Source organism: Apteryx mantelli, chromosome 6 (assembly GCF_036417845.1).
Source record: "Apteryx mantelli isolate bAptMan1 chromosome 6, bAptMan1.hap1, whole genome shotgun sequence".
In the NCBI taxonomy this organism is placed as follows: domain Eukaryota; kingdom Metazoa; phylum Chordata; class Aves; order Apterygiformes; family Apterygidae; genus Apteryx; species Apteryx mantelli.
Window position 1 is genome coordinate 28798636 of NC_089983.1, and position 18216 is coordinate 28816851.

The following is an 18216-nucleotide window of genomic DNA, read 5'->3' on the forward strand; positions in this document are numbered from 1 at the left end:
ATAAGACAGCAGTTTTAGTAGATGAAAGCTGTTTTTCTTTCCATTAATAATAATAATTCTTGGCTTTTAAAGAATGGAGCTTAAAAATCAGGTTAGTTACTTTTGTTAACTTCTAGGGTTTGCTAAAATCACTGGAATACTGTTGAACAGCAGCAGAAGCAGAGGAGCAATCTGCTTGCAGAACTCAAAAGATAAATATGACATTAGGAAATTCAGTGGTGCCCAAAATTAGAAGTAAGGTATTTTTTTTCATAAATGAAATCACACTTGGCAGAAATCGATGCTGCTTACCCTGTGTAAATAAATAATCAGCTTTCTTGAATGAGTAGATTTCTACTTATTTCTGGCTTTTGCAGCACAGCCTCGCTGGTGGGATGAAATCCTGACTGCTCCGATAAATTTCACTGTTTGGGTTTTTTTTTTGGTAAGTTTGAAGGTCTTTGGGTGTGCATAGGGCTACCATGGTTGAAGCTTCTGGGTGTAAGGACCATGTCATCCAGCAGTGGCAGAATGAAGCAATAGTGGTGTGAAATTGTTGAAAGAAGAATTTTCTTTAAAACTTTTTTCTTTTTCTTCCTTACACTGGTTTCTGTGTGCATGGTACCATGTTCTGTGTGGCTGCGCTAACAACTCCATAATTGAAGCGAGCAGTACATGTTGAATGCTTGCCTTTTTTCTTGCCTTCTTGTGTGGGGCTTGGCTGCTGTCTTCTTCCTTTGCCTGTCCTACGACTGTGTGGCAATGACGCTCGTCCTTCTCCCTGGCATCTGCTGCTCCCTGCAGAACGCTTGGGGTATTGAAATGGTGCCTAGGGGGCTAGGAGTGCTAGACTGAGAAGTGAGGAGGTGTGGAAAAAAAGCCACCTTGCATAGGAAAGGTAGTAATGAGAAAAGCTAGGGAGAGTAAACGGGAAGGGAGGGGCAATAATGAGGCTACCTGATAGTGCAGGAGGAACTTAATTATTCCCCAAACTGCTACCAAGTCAGTGAATTATTTTATGAGAATTGGTTGCCTTTTGGAGGAGAGTAAGTGGGGGATAGAATTAGAAGGGAAGAAATTTAATCTTCATGGAGAAGTGTGCCTGCCTCTTGGCATTTAGTTAGGCTTCAGATCAACTGGTGATTTTTTTGGAGAAAGTTTACATGACGGTGTTGAGACACTGGCAGTGCTGATAAAGGTAGTGAGGTTTTAAGAATCTCTCTGAAAAATTCCCAGGAGATGTTTCCCAAGGTGCTGATTGTGGCATAGTCCTACAGCTTGCTCCCGCATGTACCTCAATGAAAGGCTTGAACCATCAGCATTGTTCATTAGTTAGCTCTAGTGTTAAATTAGTGGCATCAGTGGAGTTAATATTTCTGGTCCTGTGTCCCTCGGTATCTGACTAGGAATCTGACTTCACTCAACAGTTTGAAAGCCCAGTGTGATAAATTAGCTGTCTCCATTAATTCTTTGTCTTTATGATTAACAAGTTATGAACTGTTTTATTAGTCTTATTATTCCTGTGGCTTCTGAGGTGTTCTGCTCAGATGTAAAATGTAGGTAAAACCTGAGGTTATCGTATAAGGCTGCTGTAAAGATTGTATTATATAGCTTGTATGAGCTATGCTAATGCACTTAAAGAGAAATAGGGACTAGAAGCAGACTGAAAACTGAAAGGTTTTCCATGTCCCTATTCATGCTTTCAGATGTGTGAACTTAAGACATATGATCTTGAAGATCAAGATCAATGTTGAATGTGTGAGCTTTTTTTTTTTAAACAGGTGCAAGTAATTATTAGTATAGCTGTAAACAAAGTGATATACCTGCTTCAAGGTAGTGGTATAAAAATAGTTAATTTAGCAGGCCAGAAAAACATTGTTTATTTACTTGTTGATCATGGTTTCTGTCATGTAGAAAAAATACGGGCAAGATCATAAGCTTGAGTCATAAATTTAGAGTTCTGAGAAAGAACATATTCAGATGCAGCACAATTCAGTTATAAAGTCACTTTTCCCTTCTCATTTCTTTGCCATGAAAACATTTTATTACATGGTCTGAATTTAAGCTTATAATTTATTCCTGTTAGTATCTGGTGCTCCCAGTCTTTGAGCCACCTTAAACTAATAATAAGAACCTCAAAGTATTAAAACCACCTGATGAAAATTTAATAATGTGATAGCATTTTTAGTGCTCCAAATTTTCTATTGTTTTGTGAGAAGTAGGGTCAGGGAGGAAGGTAAATTTTTTTACTTGCAACATGTGGCTATAGTGGACTCACAAAACGCATTCTATTGGTGTGAACTAGTTGAAGATGTTTCAGCATTTCAGCATTAGTTGGAGATCTTCATGACAGTGCAGTAGCAATACTGCCTTTGTATTTTGGTAGATTGCTCTTCATCTTCCCTGTTCTCTGAAGAGAATGACGCATGATGTGGTGACATCCAGAAGACTTGGAAAATACTGCATTCCTGTCCTTGTTCTATGGGAATTGTTCCAAGTGTTTACTTTCAAACTAAATAAGAAACAATAAAATATGCCAACTAACTAAATCAACACCAGCATTTGTTTTGTAGTGCTGCTTCAAAAATGAACAGTAATTTTCTGTTAAATTTTTTCTAGGCAGGAAATCTGGTTCAGCATAGCAAATGTTCAATTTTAACCTCCTTGTAATGTGAAATGGAGTTAAACAGTTTGGGGGGGTTCAGTTGATAACCTGGTAAGGAGTTATCAACTCCACAAGGAGTTGTGGTCCCACAATAAATACCAGGCTGTCAAGTTCTAGTGTACTTATGCAGAGCCACTTCCAGCATGAGTTATGCCTTCTACATGGCAGGATTTGTATATATATTGGATGATGGCTTCTATGTTAATGAAAGAACAGGGAGAACTAAATGATCACAATCCTTTTTTTTTTTTCCTGAAAATACAATTTAATTAAAAATTAGACCTTGCAATTTATCTTGGGAGGGGGAAGAATATCTGGCCATGACATGTGATGGAGTATTTAAAATTGTAGCAGAACATACGGCATCAGCTCTGCTTGCCATTCTCTGTTGGGAGAGTCGGGATGGAGAACAGCGGGAGGGGGCAGTGTGTGAGGCGGCAGGAGATAGGTAGTGGGCATAGTCTCTGTTTCCCTAGCGCCCTTTCCACACTGAACGCTTACTGCCAGGTTTACTGGAATGTGACTGTGTATTTCAGGTAAATGGCTCCTTCCCTAAATGTAGGTAATGGTCATTCCCAGCCCCTGGATCTTCCAATCTGATCATCTTCTTAGCGTGGTGATGGCATTTTACCAGGCTGACAAGTGCTGAGATGTGTATGGCCCTAGACTGAAGTCTCCTTACCAGGAAAGTGAATGGAAAAGCCATGACTTAGCTGGCATTTTATTTCACTAGCTAAACACAGTCGCTGTTAAATAGACCTTGTATCTAATTTAAATGTGTCTGGTTTCACTTTTTAGCCACAAGTTCTTTTTGTGTCTCTGTCAGTCAGAGTAGAGCTCTCTAAAATTCTTTTATCCATGACTGGTGATACCTGATTATTCTTCAGACAAGACAGACGTTTCTTTTAATATAGCATGTCTGGGGCTCACAGGTAGAGGGCAGGCAGACTTTTACCTTTACAGATAGTAGTCATAGGTTCTCCACTGTCTTTGTACAGTATTGGTTTGTCTTACTATGTAAGTAATCAGCTTGTCATTGATAGTTATTTGCTTTACTCTGATGCTAGAAAGCTCCATGTTCAAGAAGGTAAATTCTTGTTCTCATGTGCTTCTGGCAGAAGAATTTCCTTATTCTGTTCTTCAGATTTGACAGGGAGGGAGTTGCAAGTGTTGCATAGCAAACCTGAAAATATTTTCTATAATTTATCTAGCCAAAATTTCTGGGGATGGGAGGGAAATAAAAAGTCAAGAGTTCAAAAAGCCTAGTCACTCCCTCATGTGCCATATTTTCTTTTTCTTTTATGTGGGATTTTATTGCTGATAATGAATCCTTTTTTTTTTTTTCTCTCTGCTTGGAGTGTATGATGTTTGATTAATGCTCAAGCTTACTTTCTCTTAGCCTTAGTACAGGATGGTTGAACACTTAAATAAAAATTCTCTTGTAGCTTTTCTTTAATGCTTAGTAATTTGCCACAAACATTTAGGTTATGTATCTAAGACTGCAGTGGGATCACATAAGTATTTGTAGACCTTTATCTTCCTTGGAGAGGTGTGTGTTTTTTTGTTTTTTTCCCTGGATTCCTTAAGCAAAATATGCTATCAAAAAGTAATGTGGGATAAGATTGCTAGAACTCAGAGACCTTGTGTGTAAACTGCTCTCTCACAAAAAGGTAAACAAAAATTGAATTATCCACCGACTCTGTAGCCATAATGCTGACATTTTTAAGTGTCCAACTGCAGAACAAATTTTTGTTTAGCTTTATGAAGAATTAATTAGAGTAATTGTTGAATGATCAAAATGCCAAAGTAGCAGTTGTATGTATATGCATAGATTTCATGGACACGTAGTATATTTTAGGTGATTTTTGTCAACATCCTAACAGACAGGATGGATAAACTAGTGTCCATGTAAGTTACAAGGGGAGAGACTTGATCCCAGCCTGAAATAGGAAAATAAAGTAGGTAGAAATTGTAACTAAACTGTATTTACTTGGTTATCTTGAATCTCTTAAGAACACACGCATTTCTATTGAAGATTGAAAGAGAAATCGAGTTCATTTTCTGTGAAGTTAAGTTTCAGAAAACGTTCTGAGTTTAAGTATGATGGTCTAAATGAGCTTTAAAGAGCAGAATTATAACTTCTAAACAATGGAAGTAACATGAAAGAAAATGAGTAATACTGAAAGTGCATGCGGGAAGAGCTAAAAACGGAAAGAAGTTAAAGGTCCTTTGTTCTCAGTTTCTTAACCAAAAATACTGCTTTGCCACCAACTGAATTGATTCTTTCAAGCCTGGAAAGACTAGTTCTCCAGAATGCTGCCATGGAATACGTTGAAGTACCAATTAGTTTATAATGCAGATGTAGTATTGCTGGAGGTACACTATACAATATTGTGTGTTGCATACAATATGTACAATGTAGTTTTTCAAAGCTTATATATAAGCATAGATGCTTTGTATGTTATATGTAAAAATCATGCTTTTATGAGCTGAAATCTAAGCTAGGTTGTGTTTGTGCAGTCTCAATTTGTGTGCGCTAATTGTGGCTTTAAGTGTGTGCTCTGCTGTATGCAAAAGGAATCCTTCACCTATATTGTTTATGAACTGCACTTAAGAATTAATTAGGGGAGTCTGTTCTTCAGAACTGGATTGTTTGAAACATAAAAATAATAAGTGTTTTGTCCATTTTCACAGGTTTTATTTACTTACTATTGGGTTCTTGGGTTTGAGGTGGACTTTGAAAATTGGTGTGCTCTAACCATTTACATTTAATAGGAGGTTTCTGTATCCAGGGGAGCAGAAGAAGGGTGCAGAAATGTAGATGATGTGGGTAGGTAGATGAGTGTTTGTACAGGTTCTGAGCTAAGGTGGTTGGTGTTCTGTAATTATGACTGCTGTCTAACATGTCAGGCGTCTAGTCAGCAAGAAAACTGTTGTCACTACCAGCAAATTACATCCTCCTCTTGATGCTGTTCTCATATATACTGAGAAAGTAGATAGAAGAAATGTGGGGGGCTGTGGTTGGGTAGAGTGTCTGAAGGGACTTAATTAATGCAAAAATCTTTAAAAGATGTCTGTATGAGAATACTGTAGAATAATACTGAGCTACTAAGAATAAGACTTGGTAAATCACTATGGAGTAACGAAGATACTGTTTTTTATGTTTTGAGGAGGCAAAAATAGAAATAGTTCTAGGTGTATTTGGAATAGAGAATTACAGTGCAGTGCTGAATGGGGGGAAAGTGTCAGACCTTTATACATAGCAGGGCATAAATGAGCAGAGGTGCTGCATGCTTGTATGAAGGAGGAAGTGTGTGTGCACATGTGTGATGTGCACACAAAGTGATGCTGCCATCTATCCTCACTCTCTTTTGTTTTGGGGACTTGGCTAGTGGAAGGTAAATAAAACCAAAATATTAACGTCTGTAGTTGATCACACCTGTTCAAAGATCCTTCTTTTCATTGCCAGCTGGAGACAGGTTCTACACCTATACAAAAGGAGAGATAAAATATGTTTAGGTCAGATTTAGAACAACTTAAAGGAATTTCTTCAGATGGGCTTAAGTCCTTGATGAGTGGTTGCATTTGTGGGGTTTTCATATGCTTTCTGTGAAGCATCTGCAAAGTGCAGGGCAGAATATTTCTTTGTTTCTGTTTTTAGGTTAGTTCCTTTTAGAACAAGTGAGATATGGCCATTAGTAACTGCTCTTAAGGAGCTTTCTGTTACATAAACCCAAACAATTATAGGCATTTCTAATGGTTCTGCTGCATCGAAAGCAGGATGGTATGGCACACATGGTTCAGAAGGAACAAGTTGGCTGTCAGTGCAATCACGCTAGAGAGAAGGATGGCAGTAAGAAACATGAGGACAAGATTAAACTTTGTCTCTTGTTGCCTGTTGTGAAATAGGAATAGTGGGGCATCTTGTGGACTGAAATTGCATTATTTCACTGTTAACTTTTGATATTGGGCTTCCCACTGTAGCAAGCAGGAGGAAGGCTTCCAACAATGGGGAAAAAAAAATCATTCTTACAAAACTGTTTTTTGAGTCTGACCACTGGTAATCCTTCCTTACTGTTCTTCTGCAGGAGACTTCTGGATGTAAAGGCTTCACAGTTTATCCAGCCTGAGCTTTCATTATACCAGCTCTAAAATGGACAAGTAGCGTGCATGACTGGATGCTAAAACCAGTCTGTGCTTTGCTTGTGGTGGAGTGGGTGTGCTCTCAGCAGAGAGAGAGAGGTTTTGGATGCCTTGTAAGGTTCAGTATACCTGAGTAAGCCATGTCTTCCAACAAGGAATGATTTACTGTAATCTGTTCTATGTAAACATTTTCTTTTGACACTAATCGAATTGTTATGTTTAACGGTTGTCTGTGACAATTTTTTGTTTGCATGATGGTGGACTACTGTTCCAGCCTGTTAACTATTTGACTGAAATGCTTATCTGGTTAGTCCTGTTTAACACCTATTCCTTAGCAACACTTCAGTTCTGTACTTGTTTAGTAGACTAGAGTAGGGCATCACTTCTTTATTTATACAGAAGGAGTCTTCAGAGCACACGGGAAAGTTGTGGACTTTCCTCTCCTTTATCCCTGGTTGTTTCCCTTGTGAGCCAGAGGAGAGAGGAAAAGGTTTTGACTGGAAGGAAGCATATAGCCACTAAGTGCCTGGATGTTTTAATTCCTTGAAGCTCTTTTCTCAAACCTGTTTTCTATCTGTGTCCCACCGAGAATGCAGGCTGCACAGGTTGCATTTAGTATCAAAATACTGTATTGCCTAGAGTGCTCAAAAGGCGAGAGAAAGAAGAGAAACTGCGATAGGTTACCTTTGTTCTAAACATAGCAAGCTTTTTGCATTGTCAGTGCATTGTATTCTTGTGATGAAAAATATCCCACTGGAAGTCATCATCTCTGGAGAGGAAAAACAGGAACAGTGCACTGAAAGGCTCTTTATATAAATAACTTTCAAACTCTAGTCTGCATCCCAAAATTTCACATCTCTTCCTCTTTCAGTAGGCAAAAGAGGAACAGATCTTCAAGCTGTGCATGATGGATATGCTCACAATTAATTTTGTGACAGAAGAATGTTTAAATAGTAGTAAATACATATTAGTTGGTTTGGGATCTCATACAACTTGAGCAGGTAATGTAATGGGGTAGGGTTAGTGATGTGACATGACTGTATTTTGTAATCTAACTTTTCCAAAATTAAAAAAAAAACTTTATTGTCATTTTACTCTATGTTTAACTTGAGGAAGCAGTTAGGATTACATCTGGGCCTGGCTGAAGAATTTTTCTGTGTGATGCTTTTGTTTGTTTGTTTTTGTTTTAATGTGGCCTTGGTGTATGACCTCATTTTGAAAGTGCAGATTTGGTTGTTTCCTACAAATAGAGAAAACTACTGGCATATGGAGAAAAGATACATCAAGGAGAATCTTTAATCTTGGTTCCTGTATCCTTAATAGCTAAAGATTTAGTCATTACCCCCCCCCCCAGCCCACAGTTGTATAGCCAAAATAATGAGAGGTTTTGTGTCTTGATGTGTTGAGTGAGAGCTTCATGAAAGTGGTGTAGAATGAATCTCATTAGAGTTTAATTGTGTTGACTTGCCAGTTCCTTCCTTGGGATGTTTTCTCTAATTTTTTAAATATCTCTTAATTCTTTTATTAGTTAATGCCATTGCTGGAATTTTTAAAGACTGCATTCTGTAAGCTGACGGAACAGGACATGTCAATATTTGCCTGCGACCGCATCCTGCAAAACTATGACTGGTTTATCCTGTTAAGACTTTTTTTTTTATTTCTTATTTTTAAGATAAGCTCAGTTTTATATTGTAATAAAATTCATGTACTGAGTTAAAAAGCTTTGTGATTTGAGTGGGAAAAAAAGCATGCAATCAAACAATACATGAAAATATCTAAACAAATAGCAATTAAAACATGGACAATAACTTCCAGTCATGAGTTATTGTTGCTGCTTTTTTCGGATGTGTGGAGGGAAAAGCTCTCAATTGTTCTTAAGTTGACTGGTAACTGAATCCACGTTGGTAGGGCCTGACAACAAAACAGCTTTTTGTTCGTGATTTGTATTCATGCCAATTACTGTGCATAAATAGAACGTAATGTATGAGCAGGCCAATATGATATATTGCTCAGTTCAGTGAGTTACTAGAAGACCGTAACTTATGTGAAAATAGTTAGAATTACAGGTAGAAGCTGCTCAGGGGATTTTAGATTTCTGTGTGAATGAGCAAGATGCAATTACTTCGAGAAAGTACTCTGCTGTGTCTGATGTAGCTGTAAGATGTGCAAGCTTGGCAAAACTTTCTGAATATTAGTTGAAAGCATCTCATTAATTTAGTAAGCAATGCTGAGATACTGACTCTGGGGCAAAACCAGTGGGTGCTTGATAAAAGGAGCAGTGGGACTTTTTACTCCCACTGTTTGCAAATAAAACTCAAAAAAACAAAAGCAAACTTATTCTAATGCTCCCCCCAAAATTCTGTTGGATTCCATCTAGCATCGTCATCTTTGCTGTGGTATAGTCCTGTGTGATTCGAATGTCAAGTAAGTGTGACTTTCCATCCCTGCCAGGCCATTCAGCAACTTGCACCTTCTTATTGCTGGTGTGATACTTGTGCCTCGTGCTCTTTACAAGGATCAGCATGCTCTTTTGTCTAGGCTGTTACCCTAGTCATAATAGACGAGCAAGAATGCAGATGAAACTGTAGAAGATTTGGCATGTACAATTTTAGCCGTGTTTCTCTGTTCATTAAACAGTGGGGACAAAAGCCTAGTAAGCAGGAACTGACCTGAAGGAACTGAAAGAAATACCATTTGACAAAGCAATCCCCCTGCCCTCCTCTCCCCCTACATTTAACACTTTTAATCATGCTAGCTCTGCAAGTCATGAAATATTTAAATTACTGATTGAAACAGATGTGTGCAAAGGCAAAAGTGTAATGGCTCCCAAGCTTTGAAATGCATTTAGGTGGGGGGTGTGACTTGATAAATGAGCCCATTATTTTAAGTGTTCTTCTCCAGTTAAGAAGTGTGCAAGCTGTCTTGCTAGTGGAAAGATGCACGTGTGGGGGAAATACTGAAAAAGGCTTAACAGAAGGTTCTTCTGTTGGACACCAGTTAGAACTCCTGTCACATTAAGTCTGTGTTCCTTTTCTGCCTTTTTTCAGGTAGCGGTGCTACAGCAGTTGTCCAGGCAGCGCTATGCAAACCCAGGCAAGAACGCGTAGCAATAAAGAGGATCAACTTAGAAAAATGCCAGACCAGTATGGATGAGTTACTCGTAAGTAAATCAGAGGGGAACATATTGTAGGGAGACAATCTTCTGTTTTGATCTTGATTTTGCTTGGTGTAAGAGTGAGGGCAGGATTTTATGCAGGATAATAATGGGGGAAAAGAACTTAAAATAATCATACAAAAATGTGCCCTTGCCCTAAAATATGTCAGACAAATATATACTTCCTAATGCCCCAAAAAGAAGAGATGCAAATTTGAATCCTTTGGGTTAACCAACTGTAGAGAGCTCTGGGAAGAACCTTAACCCGTGCTTCCTGGAGACTTGGTTTTTGAGAGTTTACTCTCTGGTTGTCTGTCATTTCTTAATGCTGAGGAAAGGTATATTATCCTTTGTTTAAAGACTGATTGAAAATATAAAGGTAAAACTTAATAGGTCTCATTAAAATGTCTAAAGCACAAAAAAAGGCAAAAACTAGTTGTTGGAATATTTTTGTAATAACATTTTGAGGGGTGGGGCTGGGGTAAGAATGTGGCCATCCCCACAAGGAAACTCTTGTTAATGCTAGTAACACACAACATCCAATAACATCCAACAGGCAGTAACAAACCACATGAGGAATGCTGTTGTTTGGGTCACTGATCAAAGGAGGAAGGGACTGTAGGATGCCCTTTGTAAAAGGAACTACAAGAGTTTTGCTCTGCGCTTGTTATAGCAATCCAGACAAAGTTGCAAAGAACTTTAAAAAAGTTAAACTTGTTGCTTTCTGTCATTCCTAGTCAGGTTTTTATGAGCCTAATGCTTATTTTATATATAGGCAGCAAAACAAGAATTGAAGAATGCAAAACCATTCTAAAAGTGAGAACACTCTCTTCTGTTCCACAGGTTATACTACTGCCTAGAGACTGTGGGCTTTTTCTAATGCAGAAATTCCTGCCTCTGAAGGAAATGATCTCCTCAGCAGGGAATTGCCAGTTCAAAAGATATCTTGAATTTGATACAGAGGGTATGGTCCATCTAGTTTCTTCAGATCAAATGGCTTGTTTACAGTGGAGGACCCAAAATGCTCTTCCCCTGGTGATTGATGGCATTCGCCTTCAGTTTACGTAACAGCTTGTATGGGACATTGTTGTGTTTTTAGAGGGCTGTGGCAGTGAAATCTACCCCTGAGTTAGTGAGGTTTCTGTCCAACTAAACTCAAAAGATGAGTGTAGCTCTGAACTGTGTTTAAAAGAGAACAGCCCAAGGTGAGGCTGTGCATAATGTTTTAACATCTACAGCCCATAAAGAACGCTTTCATAAGACTACCAACACTATCATAATGTAATATAAAATGATCAAACTTTTTTTTTTTAGCAGAATTTGAACTAATGGTGGAAATTAAGAATAAAAAAAGTTACAGCAAATAAAAACAGGCAAAATCACCAAAACTCCACAAAAGATATCCAGGTGATAGAGACATGGCTACAATTCGATACCAGCTTGTACAAGTTACCTTAGCAAGAGCTTGGGTGATCTTTACTGCTGAGATGTCTCCACTGTCTGTCAAATGAGGCAATAGATCTTGAATTTCTGGTCCCACATTGTTTTCTTTTTGTACAAAGGCAACTGTCCATGCCATCATTTTTAACATAAGTCAGTATCTGCTTTTCTGTGTTCAGATGTTTTCTTTTATTTGTTAATCTGTATTGATCTGAACATAAATTCTGGCTCTCTGAGTTTGTAGGACTGCTTTAGGAGGGTAACAAAAAGGCCATGTATGTGTGTGTTTGGTTTTTTTTAATAGATGTATGCATATACATGCACGCACACATAACTAAAAATTTTTTCCCTGAGGGAAAGTATATTTATTCTGACTGTGTTCTAATCTAGAGATTTTAAAATTTTGTTTAAAAAATAGATATATTATTCTGGAAAAGGGCATAAATTACCTTAAAAATATTGTTATACCTCTACAAGCACTTTTATTTCGGTTAATATTTAGAATGCTCCTGGGTTTGGGTTTTTTAACATCATTTTTGAATCTGTTCAGTTTTTAGTAGGTTATTTTTCTGATGAAACAGTTTCTTTTAGCATAAGGATCTTCCAAAACTCTGTTCTCCAAACATGCTGTTTTGTAAAATCCTGCTGATAAGTGCTTATTGATGATGTGCAAAGTCACTCTTGACAAATCCTCCACTATGTGGCCTTTAGAGAAATGGAAATGCAGCAAGCCTGATGCCCACATAAGCAGACTTAGGATTTGGGCTGTTGTCAATTAAAATAGAAAGGCAGTGGGGGAGGGAGTTTAAATAATGCCAAGGTTACATAAACTGCCAAACTCCTGAAATTTAATACTTGGTTTCCTGCATTGTCCTGTGTTCTCACTATTGTAAGCTAAATGTAACTTAACTCCACATGCCAAGGAAAAAGTTCCTGTCTTCCTGACTGGATATCTTACCCCATCCCCTTATCCTCGATCTTAAAAAGAAATAAAACCTATAGAACAGCTTATTCTCTGAGCTTTAGAAAAGATGATGAACCCAGAACAGCATGAGTAAATGCTGGTTTGAACTACTTCTTAATGTTCATTTCAGCAGTAGTCCTGCTGTATATTATTGTGTTCACCATCTTTTAGACAGTGGACAAATATTATTTGTTATTAATGAGGAACTCTTGTATCCATCAGCTTGGCTGATACAATGGAGTACTGTCAGATAAATCAGAAACTCCTGAAGTTGTTCAGTAAAAGTAAAATAAAGGAGGAGGCTTTTATCTGAAGGCCCTGACAGACCTATTTCTAGATAATTGTCTCTTTCACCAATAAACTTTATTGAAACTTTTTTCTAAACTATTTGAGATTCTGCTCTGCGTAGTCCTTCTAGGTAGGCTTCTTGAAAGAGCCCCTTGCATTTTATGGCCAATCCCACAAAAGTGCTGGATTCCGGCTGCCCGTGAAGTAGGTCCTCAGGAAGTACAACCACAACAAAATCATTTGCTTGCAGCTGGGCCTCGCTCTTGTGAATGCTACAAGTTAGCGCTGCCACCAAAAAAAGTTGTCTCGCAGCTGCTCATTACTGTGTCACCTGCCCATATGCTGACACTCGTCTTTGTGTGGCCTATCCATGAAACTGGATCAGAAATAACCTGGCCAAAAAGAAGTTAACTTTTAACCTGGGCATGTTTCCTGATGCAGTTCACAAACAATTGTGCTAGCGCAAAGGAGGGAGCAGCGCAGAAGCAGAGAGATGAGGGAGAGATTTTAAATGATAAGTGCCATTGTGGCTTTGGTGCTGTCAAATGTCTAAAGTGAACTGAATGTGAAGAATGTTCCTAGGTGTTCTGGATATCCTAGTATAAACTGACAGTGTATTTTAAGTGATCACTTTCTCTCTCACCTGTGCATATCCTGGACTTCAGCCAAATAACTGAAGATGGAGGTTTACCGTTAAATAAATTATGTGTGAGATGCGCTATCTGGAATTGAAGGTCTAAACTGATACTTTTCCAACTAAATTATAATCCCATATTTATCATGGACTGTTTTTTATTTGATTATTTTGTTTTACAAGGACTTGATTTGAAAAAGCTACCAAAGCTGAGACATAAGGTGTCTTTGGCCATGGTATCTGAGATTGATCAGTTTTTGCTGCAATTGATGTAGACAGCCAAAATATTCAAAACACTTTTCAGTTAAAGATTGTGAAACTTACTTCAAGCAGCCAGTTACATTTCTGCAATATTCATGTGCACATAAAACAGATGAGGTGTATCTTTGCCCAGTAGTTACAAGTAGACCTTGTGAGCCGTTGTGATGTTACCAGCATAGGAAAACAATAAAACAATGTAAGAAATGAAATAGCAATATAGAGTGGGAGCATTACAGTTAGAATTTAGAAATTAATAATTAGTTTGTAGCTGTATTGGCTTGCTGACTGGATCACTATCCGGTAGCATGTCCTCTGGCTCCAGAGATGGGTAAGAGCCATGTGGCTGGCGACAGAGAGGCAGAGGGAGGTAGGGCAGTGGTAGCTTGAGTTGCTGTGAGGCCAAACACTCAGGTACAAAGAAGGCCTAAAGGCCTCCATGTAGAGAGTTCAGAGCAATGCGTATTTGCCTGAAAGGTGTTACCAAAAAAACTATGTAAAATAGTGAATAGAAGAGGACTCTACTTGGACTAAAAAATACAAGGCCTTCATTCTTAATGTGTACAGCTGTGGTGTGTCATAGATGGTGTTACTTGGCAGTGCCATGTCATGCATCTGTTGGTGACTGTATGTTCCTCTACTCGATTGTTTCCTCTGACTTTTCCTCTCAGTCTGTAATGTTGCTTTTTCCTCTTGCACTTCTGTCTGCTTGTTTGGCTCTGTGGTGTGCACCTGTCCATTCAACCAGTAAGCAGAGCCAGTGATGCTGTCCATCTTGTCCTACAGCCTCCTTCCTTCTTCTCTCCCTTCAGCCCCCATTCTACTGTTTCTAAATCCCTTTTGAACAGGAGAGGCAATAGGTTTTGATCTTTCCTCAAGTTCTGTTATCCAGCCTCTACCCACACCTTCAGCTCTTGAAGACTCTTCATTCTTCATTGCTCACTCTGAACTTGGAATTTTAATAATAATTTCTCTGCTGCTCTAAGAAGAAAATTGATGCAGTTATGTTTGTATCTCCTGGCCAAACATCCCTCAAATTCCTTGCAATATGTTTTCTCTTGTATGTAGATTTATAAGTAAATTGAAATGTTTTGGTGCCTTGATGCATATTTGGTGCTTATTTCAGTGCTGTTACAGTATATCATTTCAGAAATCGATTAAACTTTCACTTTACTCAAGCAGAACTGACAGCTGGCCATATTACGCTGGGCTTTGTATTTCTTACAGAAAGAAATTCAAGCCATGAGTCAATGCAATCACCCCAATGTGGTGACCTATTACACATCTTTTGTGGTGAAGGATGAACTTTGGCTGGTTATGAAACTGTTAAGTGGGGGTAAGTTACTCTTTTTATCTGTTTAGTTGTAAGGAATTTGTATGAATTTTGTAATGTTTGTGCCTTATTTGAACTAACTGACCTACACCAAGCAAGGAGGGGGAGAGAGAGACTATATGGGATGAACCTTGAGACAGAGACATGCTGAATGACGTAGCAGGAATGTGTGAGCTTAAAAAGTATATGTATGTATATTGATATTGCATACAAAGAATTACTGAGATAAATTCTGTTGATTTAATCACTATAATTTTATATTCTGAATCAATATATTAAAATTTTATGGTAAGGCTGTGTATGGAAAACTATTCTGATGAGAATTTAGTCACTTCGGTCAATGTGGGGGGGGGTTGTTTTTTTTTTTTTTTTTTTTTTTTTTTAGTTACAAGTCCATTCTATTATTGTAAGAAAAAAATGCACGTATTTCTGACTTTATAATGGGCTTTTCTCATTCTTTACCCAAGGAAAACTATATCTAGGACAGGCATTATACATATCACATCCTTTTTATTGCTTAAAAAACTAACCAAAAACCCATTAGAATTTTTATAATGATGGTTAATGGTATAAAAATCTTTCTTAGTTCTGGGAGAGAAAAATGGACTGAACTGAATGTGCTTGTGGTTTAGAAAACTGAGGCTTCAAAATAAGATGCAGCAGTCTTGGTTGCTAATGGTGTTCTTCAAGATTAGTCTTGATGGCAACAGACTTCTGCACCATCACACTCAGAAAGCAAGGATGGGAAGTGCTCATAAAAGAACAGTGTTACTTTGTATTTGGTTGAATTTGAGGACTGTTAAGTCATGTTCTGTACAATTAATAACCATCAAAAGCAGTTACAGGCCCTGAGAGAAACCAGTAATCTGTGACAGGAGCTTACTGTGAACTGCTGGAAAACGCTTGTATAAACAAAAATACTGCCATTCGATTCCTTGAAATTAAGAATAGCTGAAGTTCAAACTGCATGTTGCTGGGGATGCAGTCATCCTTTGTTGGTGGAGAATGTCTCCTTCCAGTCTTGGAGCTGCATGTTTACCTTGGGCGGTAAACATTTGAACCGTAATATAAGATGGATCGTAAACCAGAACCTGTTTACTGTGCTTGTCTGTTTAAATGTGGGGTACTTCTGAATTTTTAATAGATGGTAGCTTAGCAATCTGTTAGCCGATCTTTCTAATGGAATATTGAGTGTTAAAGTATTCTTGACAAAGCATTGCCTTGCTTCTCCAGTTAACCAGGTAGTTGTGTGCTTTATTTTGAGAGCTGGCTAGTTGAGGCCTTTGCACATACATGTAAAGATTTAAATTGGAGTGGCATGGAAAGAATAAAGAAATACTATATAACTTTTGCAAGAGTCCAGTATGATAATGCTGTATCTATGCCTTTTTTTTTTTCCTCCCTTGGATCTTCAATATAGGTTCAATGCTTGATATCATAAAGTATATTGTCAATAGAGGAGAACACAAAAATGGTGTCCTTGAAGAACCCATCATAGCAACAATTCTTAAAGAAGTTTTGGAGGGGTTAGACTACCTACACAGGAATGGGCAAATTCACAGGTAGGAACATACATACAGTGAAAAGCATTTTCAAAGCTGCATCTATAGTTTGTGCTTGATACTGGTAAGCTGCAGTTACTTGGCTAAGGAACTTGTATTGCCTCTTTCACATACTGTAAATGTGGTCAATAATTGTCAAATGATAATGTCAGGCAGATGCTCTACTGCAGTTTGTCACTAGTACTTTGCGCTTGTCTGGTCTTTATCCTGTTTATCTCCTTCATACAATAGGTCTGTGCTGCACTAAGTCTGTGAAAACTGTGGTCTGTATTGCTATGGCTGCTGATACTCCAAATACCTCATCTGAATTTAATGCATGTGACAAGGTTTCTGGCTTGTGTATCATGTTGCACAGTAAGCCCATAACCTTGGTCACTCAGGTACTGCTGTACAAGTGTGAACTTTACTTCTTCCTGATAATCGGTAGCGTCTAATACAATTCTACAGACCTTTCTTTATGACCATACTTAAAGCAGGTTTGATGCTATGGAAAAGGCTGTTGGCATATATGCATCTAGTGATTGTTTTCTCTTCACTGACTTCCCCAGTATAAACTATGCAGATCCCTCAGGCTGGTCTGTGCATGTCTGCTGTAGTGATCCACAGGTTGTTTCCACTGTTTGGATGCTGGAAGTGCTGTACTTTGACTTACCTAATTAGTTTTACTAAGGTGAATTTGCCTTTTAAGGGAGGGTGCCTACAACAGGCTCTCTGTTTCAAGCACTGGCCTTTTACAAGAGAATGTTTTGAACAAAAACCAGAGTCATTACAGTCAAAACTCTGAGAATGGAAGTAGTGCAGATGCAGCTCAGTAATGGCTCTTTGCGCGTACTTCTTATGTCCCATCTTATAAATGACCTGCCTGTGATGTAAATCAAGAAATGTTTCCTCCTTTTGCAGAGAGAAAATTGAGATAAATGGAGAAATAAAGAACATTTATCTTGATTTCTGGTCTGGAATGCAAAAGATCTACTGCAAACCTTAATTTGTAGTCTTCTATTAAGCTGTTATTGTTGCAAAAGGAACATTCATTAGTTTTTAAGGATAACAGAACCCTTTGAGATCGGAATTGGGAATTCCCCTTGTCTCTTCTTAAAGCAGCCTAAAAAGATTAGAAGACAGATAACCATTTGTTACATCTGAGACTTCTGTTTTTTAAAACATCTAACTTATAAACTGTGCAGTGCCACAGAAGTCCTGTTCTAAACAATACAGTGTGCATTTCTTCTCCCATTTACCTTGTAGGTGAAAGCTATAGTAGTTCATGGGAAGCAATATCAGGTGGTATGTGCCAGCTGGATATTCTGTTTCCAAAATTGCTGAGGGATTTTGTTTTCTCATTTTAATTCTCCTTTTTGTATAAGGAAGCAGATGACGTTACTTTTCAATAGCAGTGGTGCTAATTATTTTCAGTAAATCCTGGAAAGATTACTTTGCTCAAATTTGTAATGTTTATGATGTCTTCGGAATGAAGGATTTAGCCTGTACACTATAAATGGGATTTACATTTCTCTTTTTAAAACAGGGGGGAGGGCTTCAAGCCAGAAAGGTTTATGTTTAACTTTATGCATGTAAGTAGTGTGTTAAATGGACAGACTGTCTTTTTTTTTTTTATGTAGAATATGTACCTATATGTATTTTATACCTGAAAGTAACTCCTTACTTGGGTGTTCTAGGGATTTGAAGGCTGGCAACATTCTTCTGGGTGAAGATGGCTCTGTACAAATAGCAGGTAAAGGCAGGGGTGAAAGTGTAATGTCTAAGTAAAAGAAAAGGGGAACTGAAGCTGGTTTAGG

The 18216-nt window shown here is 38.1% G+C and overlaps 1 protein-coding gene across 3 annotated transcripts in view; it reads left to right on the top strand.

The window, feature by feature from the left end:
- STK39 (serine/threonine kinase 39) overlaps positions 1–18216 on the top strand; it is a 103267-nt gene that overhangs the window by 7472 nt on the left and 77579 nt on the right. For all 3 annotated transcript variants that reach the window (XM_067299104.1, XM_067299105.1, XM_067299106.1), the window contains exons 2-5: positions 9835–9947; positions 14753–14861; positions 16279–16420; positions 18097–18152. In XM_067299104.1, coding sequence (XP_067155205.1) covers positions 9835–9947; positions 14753–14861; positions 16279–16420; positions 18097–18152 — 420 coding nt within the window. The remainder of the gene's footprint in view (positions 1–9834; positions 9948–14752; positions 14862–16278; positions 16421–18096; positions 18153–18216) is intronic.